This window comes from Lepus europaeus, chromosome 5 (genome assembly GCF_033115175.1).
Source record: "Lepus europaeus isolate LE1 chromosome 5, mLepTim1.pri, whole genome shotgun sequence".
Taxonomy (NCBI): domain Eukaryota; kingdom Metazoa; phylum Chordata; class Mammalia; order Lagomorpha; family Leporidae; genus Lepus; species Lepus europaeus.
This window is the reverse complement of record NC_084831.1, coordinates 31,848,505-31,867,548: the sequence shown is the minus strand read 5'-3', so window position 1 is coordinate 31,867,548 and position 19,044 is coordinate 31,848,505. Positions and strand designations below refer to the sequence as shown.

At 45.5% G+C, this 19,044-nt stretch overlaps 1 protein-coding gene across 3 annotated transcripts in view; it reads right to left on the bottom strand.

Annotated features, from left to right (window-relative positions):
- The window catches only part of CAP1 (cyclase associated actin cytoskeleton regulatory protein 1), a 31,176-nt gene that overhangs the window by 1,280 nt on the left and 10,852 nt on the right, over nucleotides 1–19,044 (bottom strand). For 2 of the 3 annotated variants that reach the window (XM_062191045.1, XM_062191044.1), the window contains 11 exons: nucleotides 11,669–11,790; nucleotides 10,999–11,102; nucleotides 8,785–8,862; nucleotides 7,083–7,226; nucleotides 6,896–6,981; nucleotides 5,508–5,613; nucleotides 2,747–2,924; nucleotides 1,272–1,456; nucleotides 975–1,098; nucleotides 759–841; nucleotides 291–434 (listed from right to left, as the gene is read on the bottom strand). In XM_062191045.1, coding sequence (XP_062047029.1) covers nucleotides 291–434; nucleotides 759–841; nucleotides 975–1,098; nucleotides 1,272–1,456; nucleotides 2,747–2,924; nucleotides 5,508–5,613; nucleotides 6,896–6,981; nucleotides 7,083–7,226; nucleotides 8,785–8,862; nucleotides 10,999–11,102; nucleotides 11,669–11,780 — 1,344 coding nt within the window. In that variant the 5' untranslated portion in view covers nucleotides 11,781–11,790. The remainder of the gene's footprint in view (nucleotides 1–290; nucleotides 435–758; nucleotides 842–974; nucleotides 1,099–1,271; nucleotides 1,457–2,746; nucleotides 2,925–5,507; nucleotides 5,614–6,895; nucleotides 6,982–7,082; nucleotides 7,227–8,784; nucleotides 8,863–10,998; nucleotides 11,103–11,668; nucleotides 11,791–19,044) is intronic. The other variant, XM_062191046.1, reaches the window with a different exon arrangement.

Genomic DNA, 19,044 nt, shown 5'->3' with positions numbered 1-19,044 from the left:
GTGTTCCACTGGTCTCTGCTCTGTGATCAGTGATCTTGTACAGACTGTAAATGAAAATATGCAAGTTTTACAGCCCCAACTCAACAGGGCACCGTGACTCAGTCCCACTCTTCATAGCTACCCTGAGCACAAATTAAGAAGGCAAAAACCACCCACTCTGGAGCTCCACTACATGACATTACTTGTTTCTGGGTGCTTCTGTTGTGCATTGTTGGATTCTTCCTACTCAGTGCAGCCTTCGATCCCTTCTGTTTTTAATACCATACAACTATAAAGACCAAGACACTTACGAAGTCCCCGCCTTCTGTGGGAATGAGGATGTTCATCTCAGACGACTTGGCACTGACTATCTCACAATCCAGGGAATTCTTGCTCAGGTAAGTGTGGCAGCCATCTGTTTTGTTAATGGAAATGGTTGGCACTTTACCCATTACCTGCAGAGAAAACCAAGAGATCTGAGGCCCGGCAGCTGAGGAGGACAGCAGGAAGTTGCAGGGAACGCACTCACTGCTTCCCATGACTCAATGACTACATGAAAAGCGTCAGGTGCACGACAGATACTGGATCCTAGGGTTGGGCCGGGATGGGTACTACAGAGAGCTCACTTGAACAGCTAGCTCTCCTTTGCCACATCCAAAGCAGCTCAGCTTACACACACTTGTAGAATCAGATTCCCACCAAAGCAACATCTGTGGGTCTGCGGTGTCACTCAATTAATTCCCCAGGGACTGAAAGAAAGAGCCAAGATATCAAGTTACCTGAACTTTGACATCCCTACTATTGATTATCTCCACAATGCCCACCACGTCATCGAATACCAGCCCGAGTTTCTTACAGTTATCTAGGAGAAGAAAGAGCAGGTCAACAGCATAAAGGAAATATATTTCAGAATCTCTAGAAGAGGGGAGGTAAAACGCTTTTAGCCCTCTCCGGCTCCGGGCCAGAGTCTGCCTAAAGCAGCAGCGAAGACTCACCTACTGTGATGGAGTTGATCTTGCCCTTGATTTGCAATGTTGTGTTGACACACTTGTATATGTAAGCCACCTGCTTCAGCTCTGTGTCCTCAATTACCAGGTTGGAAACATTCTCTTGATTTTCCTGTTTAAACACATACCCCAGGATTCTCATCACCAAACACACCCCAAATAAAGTTAACAGGCTATCCCAAACTTCTGTTCTTGCAGTCTAAGCCAGACTCTGCACTCCTTTGAGCTGCATTTAAACCCCTTGTCTCTACGCTTATTTCCCCGACCTGGGTATTTTTAACTCACCACTCTCCATTTCTTGCCCTCCAGTTCAAGTACAGCTGGCTCCTTCTTTGTGGCTGGTTTGGGGGATGGGCTGGTTTGGGGTTTGGGTGCAGAGAATGGTTTGGGGCCACTGCGTACTGGACCACTCTGAGCCTTCAGGGCAGGGTTCTTGTGAGTCTTCATATCATCAGACACATGTTTCAGGGCTGGAAGAGCAACAGCTACCTTGTTCCTGTCCTTCATACCCGGGCTGGGCTGAGGCAACAGCGAACTTGCTGACGTGTAAGTTAGATCAACCCGTAACAGCGAATATTAAGTCACTTTCTCATGGGCCACAGAGATTCCCAACCGTACTCAAAACCAGTGCTTTTGAGATGTTCTATCAGAAGCAGTTCTTTAATAATTTCCTCCCGCAAGGTTAAATTATATGGTTCCATTTAAAAAACAAAACATAGAATATGTATTAGGGGCAGGGGTAGGATGGGTATTTAAATGCACAGAAAAAGATCTGGAAAGTCATCCACCAGATATATACTCACAAAATATATGAAGTTTTTAAAGCAACAGAGGAAAAAATGTGAAAGAAAATTTAGTGAAAGAAAAATAACAGAAAAGCTCATCCTCGTCCCAGTCAGTGTTGGCACCTGAAAATCTCCTTTTTTTTTTTTATTCAGTTCTAACCATATACAATGTTAAGAAATTTGGTTCAACCAATTTACATTTACTTTCTCATGTTAACCTGTAGCTTCTAAAAACATCTTTCTTGTATTCAAGGGAAAAGACCCCATCATCTCCTTCAGCAGCCTCACACACACCCTGCTTTCAAACGTGGCCAGATCCACGTTGATGACATAACCACATATGGCCTCTTTAGCTGTACTGCTCCGTGGGCCTGTAGCTGAAATACTGAATTTTTTTTTTTTTAATCTTAAAAGTTCCATGGGTCATTGTAGAAAAAAGTAAAGATGGCTGCCATTAAGAGGACATACCACAGCAAACTACTACTGGTCTCCCTCACTGTTGGGTTGTCACGCCGTGTGTAGCTACCATAAACAACAATGTCTAAAACTCCTATCGCTATGTTTATGGGCAGAACCCCAGCACAGGGCTGTGCATGTGGCGTTTAGTTTCTCTGTAGCAACATTAGGTCATTCTTAGGCAAATTTTCCACATGACTGCCAGTGAACCCCCTCCACCCCGACACAATGCCAGACCATCGGGACAGCTGTCAGCTCTGTGGTTGGTACTCTGCATGGCCACGTAACAGTAGTCACTTTCTCATGGGACAGACGGATTCCCCTAATTGTACTCACCCATTTTCAATTTCCACTTAAACCAACTTTGCTGTCTCTCTGGACAACTGGAAAGAACCTGACACCCAAATGAATTCTGTCCGAGACAAGCCAGGGTTCTGGTTTACACTAGCTGTTCTGTCTAGTTGGTGAAGTCTGTCCCAAACAGCGGTCCCAACTGTTCGTGCCAAAGTACTCACTTACCATGTGTAATGCTCTCTCCCTGATTAATCTGCGCAAACAGTGCTGAGCGGGAGGCAGAGTCATCGGAGACTGAACTGGTAGGGACTGGGGGGGGAGGAGGGCCAGGCGGCGGGGGAGGAGGACCTGATCCAGCCGAGGGTCCAGATGGCAATCCACTCAGTTCTTTGGCCACAGGCCCCTGGAACAGTAAGCGCAGGCAGCATAGTCATCCTTTCTCTCCCTCTCTGTACCATCCGCAGTAAGGCTCTGCCTGTGTCCAGTGGACCTGGGGGTCCCCACCACAGCCCTTAAGGCAGTGCTTAATGTTTTCTACCTGCCCTCAACCTGCCTTTCCTCCTTCTCATCCCTTCCCAGGGATCCAATTCTCCACTCCATTCCTCCACCTCCACTATTTCCCCTTTGGCCTCACCTGATTGCAGCTGTAAACCCATATTTCACAACATCCATGAGACATCCTCCTTAGTCTGTTACCAGTACCTCAGCTTCAACAAGTTCAAAACTGATGTCATCAGTGCCTGCTCCCCTGTTTCTATTTCAGTGAAAGGCATTACTGTTCACACTTGAACTATTTTATCTTTGAGGCTTTCAACTCCTCCAACTTCATTAGATCTTTCTATTTTTTTTGTGATACCTCCTACAAGTTCTCTTCTACCAGTGCCTAGCACCACAACCACTTCCATAGTTTCAGTATGAATCCTTATCCCCAATCTATATACTGACATTCTCTTAAGGACAGACTTGATCAGTATCACTCCCTTGTTCAAACACCTATTCTCAGCTTACTTTTCATTCCAGACTATTCTCCTAAATATCTCTAACCATCTCCCCTTCTTGAAGACACACGTGACCAATCTCTGACCTCTGCAATGGCACCTCTGCTACTCTCTCCCTTTCTCCCACTTCACTCTCCTCCACAGCTTTCAAGTCTCACTTAAAGCACAAGCTCAACAGGGAGGGGAAGGCTGGAAGAAAATACTCTTTTTTTTTTTTTTGACAGGCAGAGTGGACAGTGAGAGACAGAGAAAGGTCTTCCTTTACCATTGGTTCACCCTCCAATGGCCGCCACTGCGGCGAGCGCGCAGCACTGATCCGAAGCCAGGAGCCAGGTGCTTCTCCTGGCCTGCCATGGGATGCAGGGCCCAAGGACCTGGGCCATCCTCCACTGCACTCCGGGGCCACAGCAGAGAGCTGGCCTGGAAGAGGGGCAACCGGGACAGAATCCGGCACCCCGACCGGGACTAGAACCCAGTGTGCCAGCCGTAGGCGGAGGATTAGCCTATTGAGCCGCGGCGCCAGCCAGAAAGTACTCTCTTCTTAGAATTGTATCTATGGGGGCCGGTGCTATGGTGTAGCGGGTAAAGCTGCCACCTACAGTCCCGGCTGCTCCACTTCCGATCCAGCTCTCTGCTGTGGCCTGGGAAAGCAGTAGAAGATGGCCTACGTGCTTGGGCCCTTGCACCCGTGTGAGAGACTGGAAGAAGCTCCTGGCTCCTGGCTTCGGATTGGCAAAGCTCCAGCTGCTGCGGCCAGTTGGGGAGTAAACCAGCAGATAGAAGACCTCTCGCTCTCTCCCTCTCTCTCTATGTAACTCTTTCAAGTAAATAAATCTTAAAAAAAAAAAAAAAAAGAATTGTATCTATGAACTATACTGAATCTATTAGAAACTAAAATTTTTGAAAAGGGAAGAAAGAATCACATGTAAGTTAACAACAGAGCACAGCTCGGCGCGGATCACTCTCCTCCTCCTCGGGCCCTGTAGATTGTGTCTTCATTAGAGCACTTAGTCTGGCCATTTGTGTTGAGGGGTTCATATCTGTATTTTTGCTTTTTTTAAAGATTTATTTTATTTATCTGAAAGTCAGTTACAGAGAAAGGTAGAGACAGAGTTGCTGGTTCACTCCCTAGATGGCCTCAACAGCTGCAGCTGGGCCTATCCACAGCCAGGAGCTTCTTCTGGTGGGTGCAGGGGCCCTAGGACTTGGGCCATCCTCTGCTACTTTCCCAGGTGTATCAGCAGGGAGCTGGATTGGAAGTGGAGCAGCCAGGACTCGAACCAGCACCCATATGGTATGCCAGCGCTGCAGGCTGGGGCTTTAGCCTGCTGCACCACAGTGCTGGCCCCTATATCTGTATTTTTAAGCCCTGTGAGGACTGGTATAGCACTTATAACACACTCTTGTGTGTCTCCCCTTCTGCACTACTAACTGTCCCTGACTCATGTTTATTAAAACTGAATATTCCTGGCTGGTGCCGCGGCTCACTTGGGTAATCCTCCGCCTGCGGTGCCGGCACCCTGGGTTCTAGTCCGGGTTGGGGCGCCGGATTCTGTCCCGGTTGCTCCTCTTCCAGGCCAGCTCTCTGCTGTGGCCCAGGAAGGCAGTGGAGGATGGCCCAAGTGCTTGGGCCCTGCATCTGCATGGGAGACCAGGAGGAGGCGCCTGGCTCCTGGCTTCAGGTCGGCGCAGTGCGCCAGCCGCAACACGCCGGCCTTAGCAGCCACTTGGGGAGTGAATCAACGGAAAAAGGAAGACCTTTCTCTGTCTCTCTCTCTCACTGTCTAACTCTGCCTGTCAAAAAAACAAAAAACAAAGAACAAAAAACTGAATATTCCTTGACACTTGATGTCTTTACTGTTTTTCTCCTTCTTTCTCCCCTTCACTGAACAAACCAGCAATCCTTCTCAGACCATGGTGGTAGTAAAGTCTCGGAAGCCTGTGGACACCACTGTGGACAGAGGGGGAAGAAGGGTGCAAGGTCTCACCGTTTTGCTCCAGGCCAGTCCGGTGGTATGGAACTCCTTAATGTAAGCCTGCAGCTCCGTCCATATACTCAAGTAAGCTTTTACCCAGTCCACATGCTTCTTATCCCTGGGAGAATAAAGAACTTGTCAGAGGCAGACGACGCACTTTCAGTGATTCCAGAACCCCTCCCGCCTCACATGCCCCAGCCGTGGCCTTTCTTAGGCTTTGCTCAACAACAGCTTTTCTATCATGAGCACTTTTTTAAAAAGTCCACCCTATTACACTAATTAGACCAAACTCCATTAGGACAGTGACACTGGGCTATTTCTTTTATAGCAGTGTTTCTCAAACTATTTTTAAGGTACAAGACCATTTTTCTTTTTTCAAATTAGACCTTAAGCAGAATGTACATTTAAAATGGAGCACAAAGCTGCTGTAGAGGCTTCACTGTGAAACTCAAGGGCTCCAAGACATTGTCAAGTGCCTTAGACATTGCCTTATGTCAAAATATGCCTTCCCTGCCCTTGAAATAAAACTTTAAAGCTTCCCCTTCAGAGGAAAAAATCAGCATTAAATTATAGAAATAGCACTACATTATGATCCAAGTCCCCTTTCTTCTGTATTAGCCGAAGACTTTAAGGTTATCAGCCTAACCGTGAGTTTCCTCAGCTGTAAAATGACGGTAGTAATGGTGGGGAATATTCCAAACACCGTGATGCTTAATTTTTAAGTTGCTGGAGGGAAAAAGTGCCTGGTGTTCAGGAACACACTTCACTCCACATGGAGACTTAGTCTTGCACAGAGTAGTTACTCAACAAAAGTAGGTTTGCTGACGGGGAAGGAAAGGTTTAGGTAGCGACACAACTATGTAATTGCTGCCTGCAGTTACTCCAGCTCAAAAGAGTAGCAACAGAGAAGTCAGGACTGGTAGATGGATGTGGCTAGACCGAGAATGAACGACTCCGTACCTCTACCAGTAGTGGTATCAAGTAACAACTTTGCTGTCACTTTAGCTGACTGTAGGAATGGCCAGGGTTATTTAGAAAATTTAGTAAGTCCTACTGCACCTTTGACAGGGGAATTGAGAAATTCTCTACAAAGGAATGAAATCTTGCGTAAGCAAATTAAAGGGTACTGGCACATATTACCTCCAGCCCAACTTCTTAAACCTAGAAGGGTAAGGACTGAAAAACGGACCTCTGGAAACCATGCAGAAAAAAAAAGAAGTGGAAGCAGAAACACTTCCTGCTTGCAAATGCCACTTGGATGAGTCAGTATCTACCAAGTTTTCCAAAAAGGAGCCCTGGGCCAGGAGGACCAACACAGAGCCTTATTGAGCCCCATAGGGTTACTCCAGCAAGTAACCAGCTGAGTTTGTCCTTTCCCCTCGAGGAAAGGCTACACTTACACATCTTTATATTCCTTGAGGACTCGGTTTGTGTAAAACATGGCAGCATCATTCATTTCTTTCACATATGGGCCAGGCTTGGGAGCCTAGAAAGAGAGAAGCTATCAGTGACTCAGAGCCTCTACGACCATCTCCAGCCTCCCCTTTTCATCTACCCCTTCCCTGCCCGAGAAGCCATGCTGCTCACCACAGCCACCCAACCCAGGGCCTGGATGCTTTCACTGACAGCTGACAGGTGATTGAACAACTTGCTGCCTCGGTTTTTCTCCCGAAATGTTATCACTTCTTGGATCTGCTCGGAGATGGGTGCCAGCAAATCAGAGAGCTTATTCTAAGAAAGAATGCAAGAAAAGATTCAGGTTAGACTCTTTCTACAGAAGCTGTGTGTGTTGGTCAACTCTTACCCTGAAGGCAAGACTCCATTATGGACTAAAATAAGCACCCCGATAAACTCTGTATTCACCCTGCCTTGAATCACACAGCTAGAACTCTGCTCGCCATCCCAGCTCCACAGACCTCCAACTCCTCAGGCGAGATTTTGTGGTTCTTGCTACTCAGGACCTATACCCTTAGTCATGCCACAAATCCCACCATTACAGTCACTCCTCTCTCCTCTGTCCCGCTGACAGGAGACACACGCGCGTTTCTGTGCCTTTCCTCACGGCGTCCTCTTCTTTATCCATCTATCCAATGCCTCACGAGGAGCAGCCCCAGCCACACCACCTCCGGCATTTACTGCCATGATGACCAAACTGGCCGTTTATCAGACACACCAGCATCAACTATTAATAGACCCATGCTTCTCTCATGAATTCCTCAAGGACAAGGGCTTTGTCTCAGCTCTCTCTTATCATCATCGCCCATTGCTGGCTAGACAGCAACCGCTGAGCACAGAGCTGATGAATCAGATGGAATTAGGGGAACTGGCATTCTAGCAGACAGCTCGGCAAAATGGCTGAGTTTTGTTTCTGTGCTTTTATCTTCCTCCAAAGCGGAGTTTCTTGAACACTTCAATTCTCAGGTCTAGCATGCAAACTGTCTAAAACAGGAATCGACAAATTTTGTTTCTAAAGGACCAGACAGTAAATATCTGTTCCCAAAACTCTTCATTTACAAAAACAGGTGGTGAGCCATATTTGGCCTGTAGGCCATGGTCTGTCAATCCCTGGTCTAAAAAAAAGGTAAATGTAACACAGTCTCCGCTGCTTGATCTGCTGTAGAAAGTACGGGTTTGGAGGAAAGGTTTAGATAAAACGCTTTAACCATTCAGGCAGATTAAGGATTAAAATCTAATATATTTAAAACCATACTGCACTGTTTTTACATAACTTAGGCAAGCCAAGGATCAAGGGTTTTAATAGAGCATTAGTAGGAAAACTTGCTTTTATTTTCTCTCTGTGCTTAGGAAAGCCAAATGAAGAAGAAACATAATTCAAATCTTTGAGAAAAATCTACATTTCATCTAATTCAACTTTTCACCCTTGTAGCCTAAATTTTGAGCTACGAGTAAAGTGAAAAGGAAATCCCTCAACCAGTGAAGGTCAAGGGGAGAAGCAGTACCCAGGAGTTTCAGGATCTCCACAGGGGCACAATGATGAATTTGGGCTCAGCCAAGATGCTAAAAGGGGCTGTTTATTGAGAGAAGCAGCCCAGTCCCAGGGTAACTACAGTCCTAAGTAGAATGACAGAATGAAAGCCAGTAGACTAATACCCAAGGGCACACTCCCATAATGGCACTTTGAGTGTCGCTGGACTTCTGGGACTTGGCATGAACGTACACCATCCCGAGCCTGCAGAGCTTATTTTAGCATGTTATAATAGCTTAGCAGAAACCTCTCTACTTGTCCTGAGCATCAAACCAAAACTAAACCAACTAGTGGTGAACTTACACCTGCTGGCTGCTGGCACTGAGAGGCTGTAACCAAGAGCGCTCGCTCCAGCTTCAGGCCTGTATGCACCATCTCTGCCTGCGGAAAAGGAGAAGAATCAGCTATCGATGACACATTACAAACGGAGAGGTCCTGATAAGCACAACCTGAAACCTCCACTTCCATGTCCTCTGGTAGCAACCCAGGCTCCTCATGCTGCTTCCCTCCTGTACTCCAGATTCCAAGGACTGATAACAGAATCACATATTCCATGTTCCAGTTGGAACTAATCAGAAATACACACCCAGAGCTGGAAATGAAAACAACCTGGACTAGCCTTGGGTGAAGTCAAGTTAGCAACTACACATACACTGTGTTCTGACATGCAACAAAAAATCCCTATCTCATATCACCAAAAACATTCAAAAACTGGAGGCAGGAGTAAAGGCAAAAGCCTCTATTTATGCCTAAAATTCTCAAAGTATTTACTCGTTTAGGTTAAAGCTATTTAACCTAATAATATCCAATAATGCTCAATATCCAACATTTAACCTAATAATACCCAGTAATGCTGGATAATGGCTCTTTAGTATTAGTAGATAGTTAGTTAAATCAATTTAATGAGCCATAAGCAGCACAAAAAGTGAAAGAGAACAAAATAAAAGTATGAGTGCAGTACACCAACTTCAAATTATTTCCAAATAGTGTCATTAGTATAAGTATTGTTTTGTCTAACTTATAGCTCAGTTATAAATATGTTATTTCTTACTGAAGATCAAGGTCAAAAACTTTAAGAAACATCAGGTTGTAAAAACTATTAAAATATAAAAATTCAAAGAAGATAATCTTTTTTCTGGGTTTCCACTTTTAAAATATAAAAGTGGGGGCCAGCATCGTGGTATAGCAAGTTAAGGTCCCAAATGGTGCCAGTTTATGTCTCACTTCTGATCCAGCTCCCTGTTATGCATCTGGGGAAGCAAAAAAAAAAAGATAGCCAAAGTGCTCAGGAGACCAGAAGAAGCTCCTGGCTCCTAGCTTCTGGCTCCTGGCCCAGCCCCAACCATTGTGACCATTCAGGGAGTGAACCAGCAGATGGAAGATCTCTCAGTCTCTCCCTCTCTCTCTGTAACCCTGCCTTTCAAATAAATAAATAAATCTTTTTTAAAATATTAAAGAAGTAAAAGTGATACATGCGAAAAATTTTTAAATGTTACAGAACTGTGTAAAGTAAAAATGCCAGTCCCCACTTTTGTCAAAGTCCCAGTTCTACTCCTTAGTGCTAACACCTCTGCCCACAGATGGTATACGAGACTCAAAATAGATTTTCCAAAGACCAAGCAGTCAATCTTGCTGAAGGGGTTAGGTAAGGAAGATCTTAAACAGGATCTTCAGCAGAGTAGCGGGAAGGTTTTGGGTCCCAAAGAACGAGGTGAGGCATCTGTGCGTGGGGAGTGGTGGTGGGTGATGATGACAATGTAGGAGGCAGTGCATGAAGGGAGGTGGGTTGAGAGGTCCCTGTCAATGCCACCTTCATATGCTTGCTGCAGGCTAAGTGTGAGAATAACTCATATTAGCATAACTAATAACTATCAAGTACAGTTTTATAAATGCTAAGCCTTGATAATGACTCCTTTCAATAACCTACCCTAGGTCTGATTATGTAACGTGTGGGAAACAGATTGGTTCCTCACTAGAGATGAACAGATCCATGTTTTATGTGCCAAACAAGCTTTTTGTATAAAAGAAATCCATACAGAATATATGATAAAAACAGGGATCCCTGGAATTACGTCCTCAGAGAAGGAAGAGAAAGCCTGGAGCCTCTCCAAGGACTTTTTTTCCCCTTAAGATTTATTTTATTTATTTGAAAGGAAGAGTTACAGAGAGAGAGGCCTTCCATCCACTGGTTAACTCCCCAAATGACTGCAATAGCCAGGGCTGGGCCAGGCTGAAGCCAGGAGCCAGGAGCTTCTTCTGGGTCTCCTACGTGAGTTTAGGAGCCCAAGGACTTGGGTCATCCTTCACTGTTTTCCTAGGCCATTAGCAGGGAGCTGGATCAGAAATGGAGCAGCTGGGACTCAAGCCAGCACCCACATGGGTGCTGGTGCTACAGGTGGCAGCTTAACCTGCTACGCCACAGCACTGGGTCCCTCTCAAGGGACTCTTCAACCAAGTGGGCTCTGAAGAGGAAACCAGCAGTTCGTGGAGAAGAGAAGAAAGGCAAAATATCCTTACGTGTTTCTGTACATCTCCCCCAATCTCTTTACTGTTCTTCAAGTACTCTGCCACAGGACCGGCAAGCAGTGAGTCAAATGCCTGCACATAGAGAGCTGCCCCTGCTGAAGACAGACACATCATGAAGAATCAAGTGAATTTACAGGTAAAAGTGGGAAGCAAGGCAATACAGTCAACAGCGTATGGGCACAGAGGTCAGGAAACCTGGGTTCTAGTTCCCATGGCACCAGTAATGGCTGTGTAACTCTAATTTTCTACTCTGCGCTTAATTTTTTTTATAAAATGAAGATAAAATGATTCTCCAAGGTTCCATTTAGCTCTAACACTCTATGTTTCAACTGGTACATGTGCAAAATGGCCGATTTGCCAATCATTTGGAGACAGGAAACTTCAGTGTCACTTGTCATTTGACTTGCACTGGAGTCATTTGCTAAAGAAAGAACAGGAAATATCACACAAGCAGGAAGTTGCCGTGTTAAAATAACTTAACCACAGGCCTCTCTGCACAAGTCACTTCCTCCTTTGTCTGTTGACAGCAATACAAATTATTGGGATATGAACTTTCTTGGCTAAATGCATTGAGAAACGAGCTCCAGAGAATTTACTGTGATAGAAAAATGTTAGGCCACGTCGCTCAAACAAAGCATTCTGTTGGGCTGGTGACGCTTACCTTTCGAAGGGCTGTCTCCATATCCTCGGTGCATGTCAGAGGTATGGGATACCGCCTCCAGACGGCCCACTGCTCTCTCCAACCTTTCCACCAGATTTTGCATGTCAGCCATAATGGACCACCTGTTGCAAACAGATGAAATGCCATTTGTTATTTTACTATTACATAGCAGCTACCAAGAAAAACAGAATACTCCTGAGAGTGAAGAGAATGCCAATAGATGTTCACTATAGCAAATACTTACTAGGATACTAAAAATACCTGTGTAAGAATTTAGGATTTACAATGTATAGGCAATATATGGACATTATCTCAGTTTGAGCCTCCCAACAACTATTTAGGAATGGAAAGGTTGTTACACTCTTAGAGTAGAAAACTTAATTTCAGTGAAATTTTTACATAGCTAGTAAGCCAGTACTCAGTTTTCTGGCTCTACATTGTGTGTGCGTGTGCGTGTGTGTGTGCGTTTTCCCCACAACATCCAGCTGCTTGCATATGGGTGCTTTATATATTTTGAGTTTTGTCCATAGTTCCTGGCTTTTGACTCCTTCCCTGAGGCTGGTCAAAGAAACCCATCTTCCTATACCTTTAGCTGGCCATAAAGCCAAGAGTAGGTCCTAAACCCTCCACACTCACTTCCTGCCCACAAGGAAGGAATGCCACAGAGAGCTCAGGGAGAATCTGGACAGGTCTTGCTGGGTTTCCCCACTCAGTCTATCAGTAACCACACCTGTGTAATGAAGTCTCTATGAAAATCCAAAAGGACAGGGAGCAGAGAGCTTCTGGAAAGCTGAACATATGGAGTCCCCGAAGAGTGGCAGGACCACAGGGAACATGGAAGCTCCCTGCCCCTTCTCCCAATACATATGTATCCCTTTATCTGTAAGCTTTTTAATATCTTTCATAATAAACCTGCAAACGTAAATGTTTCCCTGACATCTGTGAGCAGCCCAGCCAAACTAACTGAACCTAAGGAGGGTGCTGTAGGAACCTTCATTATAGCCAGTTGGTCAAAAGCACAGGTAACACTACGTGGGGGGACTGCGGTTGGTATTTGAAGTGGGGACTGGAGGCAACAATCTTAGGGACAGAGCCCTCAGCCTGTGGGACTGGACACTATCTCCGGGAGGATAGTATCAGAACGCAGTTGAAGGGCACTCGGCTGGTGCCTGCTGCAGAACCGACTGCTTGCTGGGCAAGTGGCGGAAATCCTCCATTTATCTGACATCAGAAGTGATCCGTGTTGATAGTGGATGGGAGAAAACAAGTCTGAGTCTGACTTGCTGTTTTCTTCTGTATCTCCAGAATGTGGAATGTCTCAGACCAAGCTGAACAGGATATTTGCCCTGCCCTCAATAAGGTAAAATCTAACAGAGAAGACTTAATACACACACTAACAACTGTAAAACAAACAGAGTGGCATGGGACTCCAGGGGGTGAAGAGTGTATATCACATGGGAGGATCAGGTAAGATATGGAGAAGCTTCCGTTCGAGCCAGGGTTCAAATGAGGATGGGGGGGATGTGAACATGCAGTAGGGAAGGCGATCAGACCCACCCAAAAGAGCTTGTTATAGTTCTTCCACAAGTGCTAACTTAGCCTCATTCAACATCTAATATCCTAAAGAAAGTTAAGGTCTAAGAAAGAAAGGACCTTATTTAACTTGTTCCACATTACACTCTACCATCTAGGCCATTAATTGGCAGAGAGTAGGTACTCAATAAATATTTATGTACCTGAGTATTCCAAAGCTTCAGAGGAGCAAGGGTTCTGAAAGGAGCCCATACCATACACATAGTGTTTTCCTTTCTTTCTTTCTTCCTTTCTTTCTTTCTTTTTTTTTTTTTTTTTTTTTTTTTGACAGGCAGAGTTAGACAGTGAGAGAGAGAGACAGAAAGGTCTTCCTTTTTCCATTGGTTCACCCCCCAAATGGCTGCTATAACCAGTGCACTGTGCTGATTCGAAGCCAGGAGCCAGGTGCTTCTCCTGGTCTCCCATGTGGGTGCAGGGCCCAAGGACCTGGGCCATCCTCCACTGCACTCCCGGGCCACAGCAGAGAGCTGGCCTGGAAGAGGGGCAACCGGGACAGAATCCGGCGCCCCAACCGGGACTAGAACCCGGGGTGCCAGTGCCCCAGGCGGAGGATTATCCAAGTGAGCCGTGGCGCCAGCCATACACATAAGTTTAAAATGTTATCAGTACACAGCTACATAAAGTACTTGAGACCTTAACTGATCTCTTAAAATCAGTTAAATTTTAATCAAAGCCTTGACTTGAAGAGATTCCTTCCATCAAAGTATTATTTAATTCACATGACTACAGCTGAATGAATTAACTCCCTTGAAGCTGCCAAAAATGACCATTTCTCCAAAGGTGACAACAAGCCAGAATATCTCAATACATGTCCTCCCTGTGGAAGAGACACACAGCTTACAAGAAAACAATATCATTTGTTCATTCTTTTCCGTGTACAGGCTCTGGTCTCTCTGGGCAGTCATTCCCAGAGAATGCCCTTTTAAAGTGAATCGAAGGAAAAAAATGAGAATGAGAACTAAATAAACCTTTCTTACCATGGCCTGCAGAAGCAGCAGAAGCCTCTTTTAGGCTTATGCTCCAATCACAAATGCAGCAGACTATGGAGCCATCTCAAATCTGAATTGCTGACCTGGTCCATTCTGGGGACTGGCCAGGGACAATCTCATAAATAACTCACACTTTTTGAAATCAAGGATAAAGACCAAGAGTGTGATAAGTTCCCAAGACTGAATAGATACCACCCAGTTTTGTTATAAAGCATGTTTCTTGGGGCCAGCATTGTGGCACAGAGGATGAAGCCACAACCTGTGATGCCAGCATCCCATACGGATCCCTGTTCAAGTCCCGGCTGCTCTACTTCCAATCCAGTTCCCTGCTAATGGACTGGGAAAGCAGTGAAAGATGGCCCAAGTACTTGGGCTCCTGCCATCCACGTGGGAGATACAGATGAAGCTCCTGGCTCCTGGCTTCCACCTGGCCCAGCCCTGGCCATTTTAGCCATCTAGGGAGTGAACTAGCGGATGGAAGAGTACTCTGTCTCTCCCTCTCTCTCTGTAACTCTTTCAAAATAAATAAATAAATCTTTTTTAAAAATAAAAATAAAACATGCCCCTTTACACACAATAGATGCTTTAGGTTGAGACTGGTGTTAAACATGGTGACAAAGTACAAGTGTCTCTAAAGACTGCCAGGGTTGGGGAATACCTACAAATTTTATAAGTTTTAATAATTTAGCTTCAGGGAATTTTGGTTGCTTTTATTCCATATTCCAATTGTACTTGCTAGCTTTCAGTGCTAAACAAGTATAATTCTGCTGTCTAACTTAAGCAGAAAGTTATAATACAGCTAGAGTTATAGCTAATCTCATTCTACCACTAACATCACATAGACAAGAGGGTAAGATTTGAGATGTGACAGGAAGAACACACATCCAAAGGGACTAAAAGACACATGTTCTCATTCTCTACACACACATACATTCTGCAGGTGGTCATGTCTACTCCCAAGATCTCAGCTGCCACACCAATACCTAGCCTACTTGCTCAGTGGTACCACCACAACCACCTACAGACTAAAGAGTCCCAAGGCAGCATATCTAGCTTAGGCCATTCTTCCAGGATACAGAATTTTAAATGTAATCTCCAAAGCAGAACTCATCTCCCCTAACCTGACTTCCCTACACCCCAGTGCCACTGCCCTGTGACCCAGCGCTACATGCCACCAACTAATTCTTCAAGCTAGTAATCAGGAAACTAAGTAAGCCATGCAGTATAGTGGATAAGAGTGGTCTTCAGAGAAGACAGAGATGGGAGAGTTGAATAACAGCACTCAAGGGCTCTGTGACTATAAGCAGTTACCAAACTTTCTGAGCCTGCTTCCTTATCTACATACTGAGGACAACAATATAAAACCTAAAGGCGTCAGTGAGAATGAGGAAACCCATGTAGAAGTTCTTAGCACAGCCCAGGAAGTTAGTAAGGATTCCATAAACATTAAATAACCAGTCATCAAAAGCTGCAGGCTGTATCTTGTATATCTCATAAAGACTGCCCCTTGCCTCCATCTTCACTGATAAAAGCCGGGTCACAAAGTCTTTGTCTAATTACTGTAGTTACTTCCTAGCTGGTCTTCTTCCTTCCAGTTAATACACCTTCATCATCCATTCTCCATATATAGCCAGAGTGATCAGTCTCTAATGCAAATGTAATTATAATAGCCTTTTATTTAATACCATACAACACTCCCCAGGGCATTCAGGGTAAAGTCCAAACCAGGGTCTCCACAGAGTCCTGCTTTACCTCCTACCACGTGCCCCAGTTTTATCTCTTGTTGCATCATTCCTAAGTAAACTATGGCAATATAGGACTACTTACAATTTTTCCTCCATTCTTTATATTGCTGAGCCTTTACATTGCTACCTTTATATTGCTACCTACTTAGATGCTTTCTCTTTCCCATCTGCCCCTTCTCTGGAATTCCTATCCCCTTCAAGTCTCAGCCAAAGCACCACTTCCCCAAGAAGTATTTTCAGGGCCAGTGCTGTGGCATAGCGGATAAAGCTACCGCCTACAGTGCCGGAATCCACCATATGGAGCCGGTTCGAGTCCCAGCTGCTCCACTTCCAACCCAGCTCTTTGCTATGGCCTGGGAAAGCAGTAGAAGATGGCCCAACTCCTTGGGCCCCTGCACCTGTGTGGGAGACCCAGAAGCTCCTGGCTCCTGGCTTCGGATCGGCACAGCTCCTGCCATTGTGGCCAGTTGGGGAGTGAACCAAGGAATGAAGGAATGGAAGACTCTTCTCTCTCTGCCTCTGCCTCTCTGTAACTCTGCCTTTCAAATTTCCAGTGTGTGCTCTATGAGAGCACAAGATACTGTGTATTTTTCTAGACCATAGCACATAATACATTGGTTTATTTATTTATTTTTTTGTTAAAGATTTATTTATTTATTTGAAAGTCTGAGTTACACACACACACACACACACAGAGAGGTCTTCCATCTGCTGGTTCACTCCCCAACTGGCTGCAATGGCCGATCTGCGCCAGGTGTCAGGAGCTTCTTCCAGGTCTCCCACCCACGTGCAGGGACCCAAGGACTTGGGCCATCTTCTACTGCTTTCCCTGGCCATAGCAGAGAGCTGGATCAGAAGAGGAGCAGCCGGAACTAGAACCGACACCCATATGGGATGCCTGCGCTTCAGGCCAGGGCGTTAACCCACTGTGCCACCGCGCCAGCCCCTTATACATCTGTTTAAAACCATTTGGCCTAGCAGTTAAGAAGCCTGTGTTCAATATCTGGCCCCACTCCTGATTCCAGCTTCCTGCTAATGCAGATACTTGCAGGCAACAGCAATGGCTCAAGAAGTACCTTAATCCACTGGGCCACAACACTTGGCCCTATTGCTTCTTTTGAGATTTAAAAAGTAATTCTACAAGTTATATTATATAGGTATTGATTCCCACAGAACAAAGAAACTGATAATCACAGAAGTTAAAAAAGCTTGGCAGAGGTTAGCCAATAATAGGTAAAGTACCAAGATTTTTTTTTTTTTTTTTTTGACAGGCAGAGTGGACAATGAGAGAGAGAGACAGAGAGAAAGGTCTTCCTTTTCTGTTGGTTCACCCTCCAATGGCTGCTACAGCTGGCACGCTGCGGCCAGTGCACCGCGCTTATCCGAAGCCAGGAGCCAGGTGCTTCCTCCTGGTCTCCCATGTGGGTGCAGGGCCCAAGGACTCGGGCCATCCTCCACTGCACTCCTGGGCCATAGCAGAGAGCTGGACTAGAAGAGGAGCAACCGGGACAGAATCCGGCGCCCTGACCGGGACTAGAACCCAGTGTGCCAGTGATGCAGGTGGAGGATTAGCCTATTGAGCCGCGGCGCCGGCCTAAATCTTGAGCACAAATATTCTGAATCCTAGTCTGAGGCTCTTCCTACCATTCCACAATGACTTTTAAACAACTGACTGGGGCTGGTGCTGTGGTGCAGTATGTTAAGCCTCTGCCTATGGAGCCAGCATCCCATATGGGTGCCAGTTCCTCTTCTAATCCAGTTCTCTGCTATGGCCTAGGAAAACAGTAGAAGATGGGCCAGGCCGGCGCCGTGGCTCAACAGGCTAATCTTCCGCCTAGCGGCGCCGGCACACCAGGTTCTAGTCCTGGTCGGGGCGCCGGATTCTGTCCTGGTTACCCTCTTCCAGGCCAGCTCTCTGCTATGGCCCAGGAGTGCAGAGGAGGATGGCCCAAGTGTTTGGGCCCTGCACCCCATGGGAGACCAGGAGAAGCACCTGGCTCCTGGCTTCGGATCAGCCCGGTGCGCCGGCTGCAGCGGCCATTGGAGGGTGAATCAACGGCAAAGGAAGACCTTTCTCTCTCACTGTCCACTCTGCCTGTCAAAAATTTAAAAAAAGAAAAGAAAAAAAAAAAAGAAGAAGATGGGCCAAGTGCTTGGGTCCCTGCACCGGCATGGAGACCCGGAAAAAGCTCCTGGCTCCTGGCTTCAGACTGGCCCAGCTATGGCCATTGCAGCCAATTGGGGAGTGAACCAGTGGATGGAAGACCTTTCTCTCTGTCTCTCCCTCTCTCTGTCTATAACTCTACCTCTCAAATAAATTAATAAATAAAACTTTTAAAAATTAATTGACTATTGGTTCATCAGGGCATCCAGCATCCACTGTATACTAAGCATGGCACTGTGGGTCCAAAACCTCTTTATAGTGTCTTTAGTTACATGATTAGCAGCTTTCAATTTCTCTGCTTTCAGTTTTATCCATGGAGGCCAACTTTTTTACAGTCATGTTCAGGATGGATGACACATATTTGGAAAGCAAATGTTTAAAAAAAGGCTCCTCCCAAAGAACACTGAATTGCCAGAGCAAAAAAGTGTAGCTTTTCTGACTAATCCTATTCCTCGCCACTTCTAACTGACAACAGCTGGCAACTATCCGTAAATCTCCATAAATAAGCAGACAGATTCCAAACTACTATCTCCCACCATAAAAGCTTCAGAAAGAGGGGTGACTCTAATTATACAAATCTAAATAAAACTAGAATCCAGGAGACCAAGGTCAGAGTCACAATCTGTCGCATATTAACTGTGTAATTTTGGGATAGTCACTTAATGGATTATAGTCTTCACTTAGCACTCAGTTGATTTCACAGAAGAGAGTAATAACTTTGGAAGCCTTAAGATGCAATTCAAATGTGAAATATCACCACTACCCACTATCTACTAAAATACACTCTGCAGGAGGAAAGGGATTTATCCATTCTCCTTCCTGTACTCACCTCATTTCAGTACCTAGAACAACCAGGCACACAGAAGATACTCATAAAATGAAATG